At 35.9% G+C, this 14,327-nt stretch overlaps 1 protein-coding gene across 2 annotated transcripts; it reads right to left on the reverse strand.

Annotated features, from left to right (window-relative positions):
* Window positions 1–1,028: 1,028 nt before the first annotated feature.
* On the reverse strand, window positions 1,029–8,119 carry LOC107807372 (cyclase-like protein 2). 2 transcript variants are annotated; one of them, XM_075248984.1, is made up of 7 exons: window positions 7,298–8,119; window positions 5,132–5,176; window positions 4,755–4,827; window positions 3,730–3,827; window positions 2,782–2,852; window positions 1,478–1,630; window positions 1,029–1,228 (listed from the first exon to the last, which is right to left on the reverse strand). In XM_075248984.1, the coding sequence occupies exons 1-6, from the start codon at window positions 7,713–7,715 to the stop codon at window positions 1,505–1,507; spliced, it is 831 nt and encodes a 276-aa protein (XP_075105085.1). In that variant the 5' UTR covers window positions 7,716–8,119; the 3' UTR covers window positions 1,029–1,228; window positions 1,478–1,504. The 2 variants fall into 2 exon arrangements, with proteins under 2 accessions (XP_075105085.1, XP_075105084.1); XM_075248983.1 differs by lacking the exon at window positions 7,298–8,119 and adding an exon at window positions 6,190–6,792.
* Between the last annotated feature and the right edge of the window lie 6,208 nt (window positions 8,120–14,327).

Raw genomic sequence — 14,327 nt, forward strand, 5'->3', positions numbered from 1 at the left:
GCTTGCTTTCATAAGCAATTTCAGGATTTTCAATCAACAAATTGTGCCTCAATCTCAAACTAATTAACCTCCTCTTGAGAAAAGTCCTTATTCAATCCTGCCCTAGGAGGTATATCTAAGCTTTACAAAATCCAATTCAGTGGAAGACTTTTTGTTTATTATGCATATTAAAATTTCTCTAAAATCAAAAGTTCTCTTGTTTGGCAGTTATTAACTTGTATATTATGTTAAACACTGATATATGGCAAACTAGTTTGTGAGAGGCCAAAATCTGTGTTTGACTAAAAGTTAAGCACAAATTATCAATATTCAAACGATTTTAACAGTAATCGATTATTAACTTTTATATTTCACCACCAAACAAGAATTTCAAGCTCTAAACATTAAAGAACAATGGTATTCAAGTAAAAAATGAGGACATTCTGCCCAGACCACCCCCTTGGGGATCACACCGTGCTAATTTCTGTTGAGGTCATAGATTCTGCACATTTAGTTTTACAACATCTGACTTTGATGAAACCCAAAATTGAGCCCACCAAATGGCCCGTTACAGTCGACCCTTACTTATTTTGGCAGGATGAGACAAATAAGATACTTGTGTGCCACTATTAATTTTTGACTCAGGTAACACAATTTTAGGAAAAAAGCCTCATGCTAAATCTTTAAAGCACGTTGGACAAGATTTCCCTTAAGTCCAAGAATTTAAGGCATGCTAAGCAAAATTTTAAAGCACACAACAGTTATGATAATCAACCGGAGTTTGCCACAAATTTTTGACAAATCACCAGAATTCTTCAGCATTATTGCTGAAATTCTAGTGATGGTCAGAATGTGGCAGATCCTGACGATCATTATAATTGTTGTGGGCTTTAAAATTTGGCCGAGCGTGCTTTAAAAATCTAGCACGAGGCTATTTTCCAAAACGTTTCTTAACATGGCCATAATATAAATAGTGGTTTCAAAAAGGTCCATCCAGGTCATTTTCAGCACCCAAGAAATTACCATTAACCAGCTTCATAGGCACGAGATGAATCAACACAAAACTAACTTGATGTAAATATGTTAATCGTTCTCGTGAATCCATTCAACAAAAACATACTGTGAAAATATTATTTGGACTAAGCTAATAACATTACAGTCAAAAGTGAAAAGTTGCACCCACCCTACACTGGAAATCGAGTCTCCCTTTACAGCAATTTATTTTACTCCGTGCCATCTCCAGTGCTTCCTGCAGCAATTTATCCAAGCAAACAATGAGAAGAGGGTGTACTGGTGCAGCACACAAATAACCAGAAAAAAATGCTAACAAAATTTCGGCTGTGAATATGTGGCAGTTGACCTAGCTAATGGATTCAACAATCGAATACCAATATCATATAGAACGTATTTCCCATTCAACAAGACTGGGATGCAAGGCAACAAGTAATTCGTAGAAAAGATACTGCATATAAGGTAGCATGTTGCTGAAGCACCTTACCGTTTGAATAGGAGACAAAGGAGATTATTACTTGATCAATATGCATCTAATAGGTGATCCCTCAGCACCAAGCAACCTTAAGGGCAGACAGTGTACATTGTATATGCCAGTTTCTATGTCATCCAGCTTCAGCCCTTCAACAAGAATAATTTCCTGGAGCATTTCAAACATCATAAGAATGGAAGGATAATTACTGGCATCAGAACAAGTAAATGGTCAATAAATTCACTAATTCTGAATATTATATAGTCGCTTCAACAAAAGGGAACAGAGATAATGCTCAACAATAGTTATCTTTTTTTTGTTTTCTGAAGAAAATTAGTCCAACTTGCTGTCACTATCTAGAGAACAAAGATCATGTCATGGGTCAACCATCAGACGTTGACATATTTTTCTAAATATATGTTCAACTAACCTCCACTTTAGCTTTCCAATTCAGATTTCATCTTTTCAGTTTCATCACGCGAAGCTCCCATATAGAAAAAGATTAAACATGAATGACATAAAATTCAGTTTCGCTGCCTCCGGTTCTATATTTTTTCTTCATAAGGAAAACTTTAGCTAAAGAAGAGAAGGCCAATGCACTTAAGTCTAAGAAATGGACTCAGATAGTCGACAACCCTCTATAATTTCTAGAAGAGTAAGATGCAAATATTCTGTAGTTCCACGGTAGAAGAAGCTAAGACTGTTATTCATCATTATTACATGACTTCCAGAACCCTTTAAAAACTTTAAACTGAAAATGAATAAAAACCATAATCTAGATGCTCTGCAGATGGCATCTAGCTCATTCATCTAGTATAGAAGACCATGCTTGCTCCAACTAGCATCTAACCCAAATCAATGGCAATCTCAAAATTCTGATCAAGTAGCAAATAAGATTGAATAATGTTGTTAGGCCCTTCACCATATTGTCAGTTCGACCAAAGGTAAGTAAGGCCAACAAGTTTCCTAATAAACAAAAAGTTGAAAAGCTGATCTTAGCATTGAAAACCTGATCGCTCTTCTAGAAGAGCCGAGCTTTTAAACCAAAATATGCAATCACTTTATGCTGTTCATTTTTCACTTTTTGACAGTTGTCCCCTTAATGCTGAGAGCAACTTGACTATGCAGCACCTCATGGAACTATGGAACAATAAACTCGAGCCAAAGAATTACGCAATTCACTATTTTGAGTAAAGCTCAGAATCTTCATTATATACATTTTTAACCCCCCCCCCCCCAACCGACCCCCCTATTTCGTGATGAACATCAGACTCTAATCATAGGTAACATGAAGGTTCAATCCGAATAAGACTACTTACCCTGCTTTTCAGGAAGACAAGATGGGAAGGTATCAAATCATCAAATGCAGCAACCGACAAGTAATCAATTCCTGAAAAAGAAAAAAAGGAAACAAATGTCAGTTACGAATTCTTCAATCAGTCGATAATCTTGAAGGAAATTGGGAAGTAAATTATCACTCATTTACTCTAGTTGAACTTCAGCTGTAAAACACGGAAGCCTCTAAGGACAAATCCAATAGCACAGAAATTGAAAAACAATACCCAGGTTCCAAACAATGCTTGGAGTATGGCCAATGAGATTTGTCAGCAGAAGGCAGTAACAGAAAACATAGATGAAGATAACTAAGTTACTTAACCACCAATAATAGACAAATAGGTCGCATTAGTCAGAAATCAGATAATACAAATGTATATTAGATACTAGTTCAATGTGTATTAATTAGATACTAGTTCAAGCATTTAAATGAATTGCCGCATGATGTTCCACTTAGTCACAATATACGGAGAATAAAATATTGATGAGATTTATGCATCATTAATCATGGTAAACTCAAAAAATATTTATAGCAAGGGTAAGTTACTCCAGCACGGAGCGTGCAAGGAAGTACAATCTGAGGAAAGAATTTTAACTATTTATTCTAGATGCCATAATAGAGATGGCAATAATGAGTAGCTGGGATTATATGCAGAAACCAAATGTGTACACCAGTCAGGACTAAGCAAAGAAGTAGAAATTGGAGATAGTAACCATGTCAATCAAGCTTAGACGCGACAAACAAAAAAGAGGAACCCTTTGGCCATAGAGGTGCAATAGCACACAAAGTGCTGTTTATAGTTGACCACAGCTGTTAACATAAACACCCAGTACAACACAACATCATTCACCAATTCCAAAAAGAAGGTCTAAATGCATTTGCTTCCTTCAATAAGATTCTTAAGATATGAATGTGCTACAGCCTATCTTACCAACAAGTTTGATGTCAGTGTTATCCACTAGCCACTGCGCTCCATCCTTCATGAATCCGACATAGCTTGTGTCAAATGCCTTTTTCCACATAAGACGCCTGAAAGTGGAGTATGCTTAATCAAGAAACACTGTACGTTGTAACTGTTCATCCAAGACAAGTCATTTAATTTCCATGCAAAGTGTGACGTTATTCGCCTTCTTTCTTTGGCAATTAGTTGAAATATGACCAATAACTACATAAACAATGACTGCGCCAAAATAGAGCTCTCAAACAGCATACATATGCACCCCAAGAAGGGGATGGAGGAAAAGAAACAGAATCCTAGCCTATCCAGGTAAAGGAGAAAAGAATCCATGACAAATACTAAACTTCTGAAGGAAGATCTCATTCTTCCCACTAAATGACAAACCTTAATTGCTTATCCTTTTACAGGGTTTTCAAGAAATTTATAGAGCAAGAGTTTTACCCAAAAAAAAGAACAAGGGAAAAGGTTACAGGAATTAGAGACATATATTTTGTACAATCCATCTACATTATGTTAGGCTTCTAATACTCAAATAAAACGTGTGAAACAACAATTGGGTACCATACAAATGCTTAGCCTGGAGTGATACTTGATTGATACTACTTGAAATGCTTAGCCTTTATTTGATCATGATAGTGTCCCACTCTCCTGGGTCAAGTGAACATATTGAGAATGTGCTCCAAGTTTCATTATGTTTTGCAATTCATCTACCTTTTTTATGTATTGGAAGAGTAATCTCAAGATCTACACCCTTGTAGAGGCACATTCTCCGAAGTCTAAGAGCAGATTCTGCTACAATTTTGTTGGTTTTGAACTTCCATTTCCAACTTTTACTTTTATTAGAAGTGGGCTTTTTATGACATCTAAAGTCTGAGAAATACATAATTTCAGTGAGAGCTACAGCAACCATGCAACTTAAGCACAATTTTAAGATACTGCTACAAGTTACCTGTCAGTGTTCAGTGTTCTGAAAAGTACTCGTTTCACTCACAAGTTACCTGTCAGTGTTTAGTGTTCTGAAAAGTACTCGTTTCACTCCCTTGGGGATATGTAAGGATTGCACAACAGCCGCTGAATAAAAGAAACAAAAGTATTATCACAGTTAGCTAATATACATTTGCAAACAGCTCTTTAGTGCCACCCGATTTTCAGTGAGCATTTCTTCCCCATAGTTGTTGCACATCTCATATTCTATGCAAGGTAAAGACAGGAAGATTTTTAGCTCAACAATGTCTAGTCAACTGATTATATTAATATATACAGGAAAATTGAGAAACAAATGATGTAAGACAATAAGCTGGAAATTGATCCAAAACTTAATAGGAGAGTTTATCATCCTAGAGACATTTAGCATGACAGGGGAGGGGAGATTTACCAGTTAAGTTCTTGTCTCTTGGAACATCAACTACCAATGCAGGACCTGTTAAAGCAAGTGAAGGACGTCATCATTAGTTCATGAAAATGGGTAACATTGCCTGGACAAAGATAAAACACTAAACATGCCTGTTAAGAAGAAAAAAAAAATTGGCATGTAAAAGGTGATGATTCAAAAAAAATTTAAAAAAAAAGATAGGAAGCTGTACCCTGAAAAGGAAAGAGAATCTAGATCAATGATCAACCATTAAAAGAACCACAACCAGTCACAGCAAAACCAAAACATTAAGGATCTTTGTAGGAGGTATCCTTCCAATGAAGAAGACAATAACAGAGGAATTCTATGAAAAACATTAAAAAACGATATCATGTCGATGTACCTCTGATGACTGGATCAACTTAAATATTACCAGAGAAAATGCATCAAATTTGAATGCATATGCATTGTTCAAGAAACACTAAAGTAATAACTGTAGCAGATGAAGAACCAAAACGATCTACATGTATTGACATCCATAAAGAGCTAATATATGTAGCAGTAATACTAAACTCCTTTTCCTTCTCTTTTTCCCTTTTTTCAATAATGACTTGTGATGTTTCAGGACTTCCTGTGAGGTTAAAATGTTTACTAGCTTTTTCTTTTTTTAATTTGATAAGTAACAAAATGTTTTCCAGATACAAAATGGGCGTATACTGCTGCTCTTGGACATCTGGGAGTATATCAATATCTTAGACTCTAGAATCACAGTCATAAAATCCTTATCGAGCAAGGATAAAACATAGTTAAGACTGAAAATAGATTTAAAAAGAATTGGTTCAAAAAAATTCTAATTCTTAGACCAGGTTTCAGCTGTTTTCAGTGATTGATATTTTAAGACCTAAATCTCTCCAATAGCCCATCAATTCGAAAGAGAGTAAAAATTCACGGTCATTATCGTGTTTCAAACAGCTGTGTTGAGTTAGTCAGAGCCATCAGTTATCAAAAGTAGGAGCACAAGAGTAATCATATAACTAGATGTTCTTAATGCCATCTGAAGGTAGAATTTCCTTGGTTAATACCGTTGAGAACTCTAAGGTCAAGGGAATCAACATCAAATCCTGCATCATAATATTCAGCATACATATGTCCTGGTGCATCAACATGAGTGCCAGCATGAACGCCTAATCTCAATTCCGAAAAATTGTAATCAGAGCCATTCTTCATGCTCGACAAAAGAGTGAGAAACTGTCCAACTCCTTCATCAGAATCCCCCACAGGAGTATTCGGATTGAACTGGTGTGTGATATCAAAAATTTGCCCATCTTCATACACCTCCCTCCTTAAAGGTCTCAAATCATCATTAGATCCAACACAAGAACCCGGTTCATCACCGTATCCAGTTGGGTATGCATCATTAGATGATGAAAAGGCAACAGATACTGTACTTACAGCCAACAACTCAGCTAATACTAGCAACTTACACACAGCCCTCATCTTACTTTCCGAAAAAGGCATGAACTTTGGCAACGGAAATTAGAAATCTCAAAGTTATGACTCCACCAATATGGTAGACATAGCAGTTGTGAGATTTTGATAAGTAAGCATTAAGTTCTATTCAAGACGAGTATTTTATTCTTGTAAGTAAATCGTGGCCAATATTAAAACACTACTTTGGAGGCCTCAAAAGATACTCTGAAAATTGAGTCCCTACAAGTATATAATAAGTACAAGTTGCACCCATCACATCAATCTCCAGAAGGAGCTCACGACAAAACAAAGTTTTCAAACGTTACAGCCCTCTGCAAATAAACAGTGGCCAAGAGTAACATGCCCAATGTCGCTTTCCAAATTCATCAAACACGTAACCCATCAATTTTTTTTTCAACCCATCAATATAAATGTACCTCAAATAGACCGTTACGAGACTCCAAAAACATAAACTCAAAATTTCGTGCATGAAATACCAGTGCACCTTTCAACCCTACTCGAGTTAAAAGTTCTATGCAGCAATATAAAAATTAACCTCATAGAGTTACTAAAAAGATAATTGCAAATAACGGAGCAAAAACTTCTTTACGTTGTTAGTATTTATAACTTAAATCCTAATCTAATACTAGTGTGTACTAATTATGTGTAATATGCAAGTATTAGAGGAGAAAAATTAAAGGGACGGAGATTGATAGTTACCGTTGAGAACTTCGAGGTCGAGAGTGTCGATATCAAAGCCGGCATCGAAATAATGATCGTAGACATGACCAGGAGCATCAATATGCGTGCCGGTGTGAGTCGGAAGTTTCATCTCGGAGTTATTAGCAAGAGAACCATTCTTCATGCTATTTGGCAGCCACAGGAATTGGCCAAGCCCGTTTTCTAATCCCCACGACGGCATATCAGGGCTTAATCGGTGAGTAATATCGAAAATACGGCCGTCTCCGTAAACTTCACGGCGGACTGGAATTAGGTCATCGGAACCAGTAGATTGACAGGAGGTTGCGCTATCAATGCCATAGGGTGAGGGATACGCTGAATCGGCGAGTGAAACAATGGGATTGAGAATTACTTGTGAAAGAGTGATTAGTAGAAGCAGGAAGGTAGGGACCACCATCTCGTCGGCGGATCAATGAATGGTCGCCGGAAGTTTGAAATTTTGGACGGAGGAAAAAGACTCTGTTTGTGACAGTGTCAGCTAATTATTTGTAGCAAGTCGACGTGAAAAACAAATTGGGTAAAAAGAAGATGATTATATAACAATTTTCAATTGGATAAAAGATCCGAATTTTGGGGGGTTTAATTTGAATCAAATTCTATTGTCTAAAGGAATGGATAGTACTTTATACTCAAACTGAAGTATTAAGCGGATAATGTTTCAGTGGGAAGTAAACACTGTGATTGGATTTTTCAATCAGGTAAGAGTTTTATTTGCATTAGGACAAAAGCTTATGAAAAATCGTTACGGATAATAAAAGTTCATCGCTTCCTATTGGTTTGTAAAATTAACACATTGTGACAGAGATAACACTGACAAAGAAATTGCACATAATGCACATTACAGTTGGAAAAAGAACGTGAGACCTGTGGTGGATAAATTCCAACTTTGGGCCAGGCCCATCCACAATCAACGACAAGTCCAGCCCAAGAAAGTCTATTCTTTCACCTACGTGAAGTTCCACTATTGGACTGGGAATTTGCATCTATACCCGCTTTTTGGGTTATTTGTGTCCGCTTTGCAAAAATAATTACAAGCGTACTCACTTTTTCGCGTAACTTCAGCATACGCGGCTGAAGTAGCAAAGACAATCACGTAAAACTTTATCATTCTAGTAGACGGGACTGAAGTAGCAAATGTGCTGAACCACATATGCTGAAGTTTTTGTTGTAATTGCTGAACTTAAGCATAGTAGCTGAAGTTTTGTTCTCTATTTGCTGAAGTTTTTGTTTGTAACTGGCGAAGTTTTTGTTTTGTAACTAGCGAACTTCAAGTTTTTGTTTTTGTAACTGGCGAACTTCAGCTTTAGAGCTGAAGTTTTGTTTTGTAACTGACGAAGCTTGAATAAAATTAACTCTATTTCTGCATAAAGGTCAAGCATATATGACTAAAGTTCAAATATCTTTTGCATAAGGGTCAAGCATATATGGCTAAAAGTCGAAGTCTTTTTGTACATATGATATGGCTGAAGCTAGGCTAATGTCCAACCGTATATGCATGAACTTGGCAAAATATGGCAGCTTCAGTTTGTTTGCCTTCTTCCTTTAAGCTGCAGCTGAAATTTTGATCAAATTCACTCAAACTTTAACCAATCGGTCCTAACAGCAGTGTTACACCTCCTTTTTACCTACATCTCGCGAGGGTATAAGGGAGTTTTTTTTTCAATTAAAGGACAATCGAAACGGGATTTGTTTATTTATTTCAGAGTCGCCACTTGGGAGATTTAGGGTATCCCAAGTCACCAATTTTAATCCCGAATCGAGGAAAAGAATGACTCCATATTACAGTTTGCGTACCAGAAATCCGGATAAGAAATTCTGTTAACCCGGGAGAAGGTGTTAGGCATTCCCGAATTCTGTGGTTCTAGCACGGTCGCTCAACTGTCGTATTCGGCTTGATTATCTGATTTTTATACAAATATGAACTTATGTGCAGGTTTTAACTCTTTACCGCTTTTATTATTGTAAAAAAAATGTGAACATCGTTTAAAAAAAATGTCTTTGGATTGCGTCACATGAAATACACTCGCAATCCGAAACACAGTTTTATTCAATGTTTTGGGATTTGGATTTGGGTCGCATGAAATGCGCACCCGAATTTATGAAGGTAAGATTAATTAAATCGCGCCTAAAGCGATTAGCGTATTTATTATTTGGGGACAGCCGTGAAGTTTGCTAAACGGCTCCTCCTGCAATCTAAGTGATTAAATGTACATTCATTGAGGGCCCCGCAATTTGTGCGTTTTATTAGGCGAGGCTCATCTCATTTATTTTAAAAGGATAATCCTAAAATACCTACATCTTTTCTATTAAAGATGTCTCCACAAAATGAAAGAGAAAATGTCTTAATTTATTTACATGCTTAAACGGGCCGTTGTTTATTATTTACCAATTTACGACCATTGTTGACGAGAAATAAACATCATCAAAATTGAAATTGTAAATAAAGTACAAAATTGACAAGTAGTATTTTTTTTTTGAAAGAAACTAAATATCTTGTAACTATCCTAAGCCTATTTTGTTAAATGAACAAACCATGGGTATTAATTACTTACAAATATTGGCAAATAGAATTAACCTTAATTACTAATACTTTTTCGAATAAAATATTGAACTTCAATATTAACTCATTTTTTACTCGACTCATGCCTATTGAAATAATGTTCTTAGCCTTGCTATATTTACTCTTCAAATATGCTAAACTTGCTAATTCTACTAGTTAAGGATCCCCATGTTTGCCTAAAATTTGCGGATCTTTGTTGCTTAAAAATTTAACAACTACAAAATTGGGAATTACTTCTAATCCAATGTTTGCGAGTTCAAAGCTAGATTTTTGTTAACCGACCAATACTACATTGATATCCTACATGGATTATTTACTAAAGTGATTTCGAACTAAGGTATTTGATAACACAACATTAACAAAATTTACATTATTTAACTATGAAACTCACGCGAGACATATAAGTAACACACATATTATACTAATTGATGCTCATACCTTTTCAAAGAATTCAGTTCCACAATTTAATGTCACTTATCAGGTATCAAATTATGTTACCTACGATTTCAGATGAATACCGTTTTCAGCTATGATTACTTAAACTTGTTCAAATCCAACCACTCAATACTTATTTCACAACGAAACAAAATTCTAACTAACATACTACTAATAATTTACAGATTGCAGTTTACGAACAAAAGAAAGCAGTTATAGTCAAGTATATCGTCCATATTCTTCATGAAGTTACAAAGATATATTATACAACTTCCTATCATTTGACTATTAAACTGCATATACAACTTGAGTACTCGACCACTTGAGTATTTTTTTTCACTTTAACAGCTACATCACAGGGGTTCGAAAGTGTACCTGATAATAGAACAGAAGAAGAAGGTGAAAATCAGTAGATCAGTAGCAGACAACAGCAACAACCAGCACAGATACAGAGTGACAACCAAAACAAACAATCCCAGTAACCAAACAGTCCAGAAATCTAGTGAAGCAATGAAATGATAACAGAGGTCCAAAACTAAACACAGACAGATGCAAGGAAACAGTAGTTTTCTGTTTTTCAAACACTCAAAGAAAGCAGCCTGAAATTTTTAATGCAGAAATTCAGCCTTGACACTCTAACTCTAACTCTTAATGCCAAAAGTTTTTATTTTTCTGAATATTAGAGTTCTTTTGTTCCAGAATTTTTTCTCTTCTTCTTTTTTTTTAGTCTGCCTTTTCTTCTGAAATCTTTTTCTGGTTTTTTTTTCCAGTCCCCTTTCTTTTCAGATCATCCCCCTTTTTATACAATCTGCCCGACCCTTCTTCTTTTAAAAAAAAAATCAGAATTCCCCACTCAAAATATGCTCTTATTACTTTAAATCTCATTAAGGAAGCCTTTTCCCTGATTTTCAGCCCCCATTTCCTTTTGTTCCCCATTATCACATTAAATTAAAGCCATTAACATTCCACTAATAACACACTAATACTAACATATTATTCCTACTGTTTCATTCCCAAATTGCCCATGAAAACCCTTAATATTACTGTCCTAGCCTAATAATCTGTACTTTATCAGCTATAACCAATTTCCTTAGTCAAATCAAAACAGCAATTCAAACCTCATAGATTAGACCAAACAGCAAACTATAACAGCTATAATCAATCCATCCTACCAAATTTTAATAACTAAATGACTAAAGCTGAATTCTAACTGGAAACAACAGACTCAACTTGAATCCAAACCGTATTAACACCACACTGGACTTAATAGAACCAACCATTAAAAACTGAAACTGGAAATTGAAATCAAAATCAACATCAGGCAGGATCATTGTCAGCATATTGACAAGCTTTGAAGCTAATTGTCTAAAGATCAACACATACAACACTCGACCTTAAACCATTTGACGAAACTACTAATAATACTTGAATTAATCGATGATAACTATTTATACAATTGCCTACAACACTTACAACAATCAATCAGAAATGGACAATTAGGCAATTCAAACAGCATTGACAAAAACAAAGGTTTGTAATAAAACTTAACTAATCGACTAAAATTACACACATTGTAACTCATAATAACAACAAGCAAACAAAAACAATGTCGGAATTGGATCAAACAAATAGGTCCACTGGAGATGAGCAGATGAATTGAAAAGTAGGGGAAATTAATAAAATTAAACTAAACATATACATAGATAAAAAAACATGAATATAGATCAAAGGAAAAAACAAAATTACCTCAGAATATCAAATGCCTTCGGACCCAGGTTCGAACTCAGACCTAAGCACTTTGAGGTCGAACAAACTTTAATCGAAGTGTTCTCAACTGAAAACACTTCGACTAATGTCAGTTAAACACCCAAAATCTCTTAAAATTTGGACAGAAACCAGTTTTGGGTTTTCTAGGGTTCTGTTTGTTTCGATTTGGGGGTTCGAGTGTTTCTAGCTAGATTCGAACCAAGGGGGTAAGGGATTTGGGTTCAGGGTGTGAAGGAGGTGCTATGGTGTTAAAGGGGTGACCATCGGAGACGGTTGGGTTTTCAGGCCAACTTTCGATCGAAGATTCGAGACGTTGGGCCTGATTCGAGGGATATGGGTTAAGAGGAGTCGAGGGTGTTAAGATGGGGTCGTTTGGACCACCGGAACCGCCGTGAGGCGATTTTCGATGGGCGGTGCATGGTGGTGAAGGGGCGGAGGGTCGTCTGGTCTCTAAAGCATAGAGACGATGAAGAGATGGGGGGGGGGGGTTGGGTTGGGGGTGGGTGAGGAGTTTAATCATATATACTAGGGGGAAAAATGAATCCTGGTCGTTCGATCAAGCGAGATCAACAGCTTAGATCAATTCCTTTGAGGGGAACGGTGTCGTTTGGTTTTAATTGGGGGTCGGTTTGAACCGGGCAACGGGTCGGGCCAAGGAATGGGTAAAGGAGACGGCCTTTGAGCCGTTGGATCATGCAGGATCAATGGCCGTGATTGATCGCCTGCTGAAACGACGTCGTTCAGATGTCTTATGAGATTTGGACCGGGCAAAAAGGGTGTTTGGATTGGGCTGTGAGGGGGGTTAATTTGGTTTGGGCCTGGATTTCGGTCCAGGTCCGATTTTCCTTCACATTTATGACTCATTTTCTTTTTCCTTTTTTTTTAAACTAATTTTTTCAAAATTAAAAACCTAAAAATCCTAAATTGAATTCCAAAATTAGATTAAACAAAATTAGATTAAGTACAAAATCACACGGTCAAACTTAAAAATACCCAACAAGCATATTTTTTTATGATTTTCCATTTATGCCGAATAAATTATATAATCAAATCCTAAATGTATATATTTTTTGTTTGTATTTTTCATTTTATATAAACCCATGATTAATTAATTCTAAAAATGCGATATTAATTCTTAAATGCATATGCATCTGCATTACCATTTTTTTGTATTTTTCCTTAATTAGAATAAAATAAACATGCACAAACGAAATGCCACGAAAATTCAAAAATTGCATACAAAGAAAAAAATTATTTGTGATTTCTTTTGTAGTAGTTCTTGTGAGGCAAAAATCACGTGCTCACAAGCAGCACCAACAGCAGCAGAAGAAAGAAGAAAAAGAAGAAGAAAATGAAGGAGGAGAAGGAAGAAGAGAAAGGGGCTGAAGTTATTTAAAAAGTGGGTACAAGTTAATTTTTTTTTTAAAACAGGTATAGGTTAAATGGAGGCGACCAAATAAGACGCCCCGTGCAATTTTTACTATTGGACTGTACAAAGCATTCTCGGTTGATTTACAAGAATAGATTTGGAAGTAGGTGAACTTGATTTTTATACCCCACTTGCGCCGTGGACAGAAATTCAAATGTAACACGTGTTGCTCTCGCTCGCCCGGGCAACACTTTTGACTTTTATTCTTATTTTGCGTGGGACAAGTGGGATCAAAAACTCAAAATCATCCATTTTCAATATCATTGGGTGTAACTTCCTGAATTGTTCCATGTTCGACTTCATTTACACTTTGCAATATATTATCTACTAGACGAATAAAAGCTCGTGCTTTAGCACGGGCCCAACCGTTATTGCATAAAAATTACAGTATGCATATGTTCAAACTAACAACAAATAAAGATATGATGGAACAAACAAAGATATGATGACAAGAAATATACCAAATCAGATTTACAACTATCTAGCATCTAAGGGGCATCAACAATTGATAACAAAAGGAGAATTCCTATGAAAGAGGGATAATTATTTTATTCCAAGAAGGCACTAAGCAAGTGTTGTATATGAAGCTATAATTTTCAAAGAGCTCAACAATTCATTATACCAAAAAATGTAAACATATAACATCTTACTACAGTAACAATTGCTTTTTCATTTGGAGACCTCTTTATATTTCCGTAAATCCAACAAAATACTAATAAATTGTATGACTATCCCAGTCCTTCATCTATCTTGTACTGGTGTACTACCTTGTGCTTCCTGCCGATAAATACTTGAGAGGCAAAAAGCATACTCCAGAT

Source organism: Nicotiana tabacum, unplaced genomic scaffold (genome assembly GCF_000715075.1).
Source record: "Nicotiana tabacum cultivar K326 unplaced genomic scaffold, ASM71507v2 Un00474, whole genome shotgun sequence".
Taxonomy (NCBI): domain Eukaryota; kingdom Viridiplantae; phylum Streptophyta; class Magnoliopsida; order Solanales; family Solanaceae; genus Nicotiana; species Nicotiana tabacum.

Coding starts and splice junctions, on each gene's coding strand:
- LOC107807372 (XM_075248983.1), bottom strand. CDS start 6,625: ATGCCTTTTTCGGAAAGTAAGATGAGGGCTGTGTGTAAGTTGCTAGTA. Junction 3,828..4,754: donor AGAACACTAAACACTGACAG/GTAACTTGTGAG, acceptor CTCCACTTTCAG/GCGTCTTATGTGGAAAAAGG. Junction 2,853..3,729: donor CACTGACATCAAACTTGTTG/GTAAGATAGGCT, acceptor TTTCTTTTTCAG/GAATTGATTACTTGTCGGTT.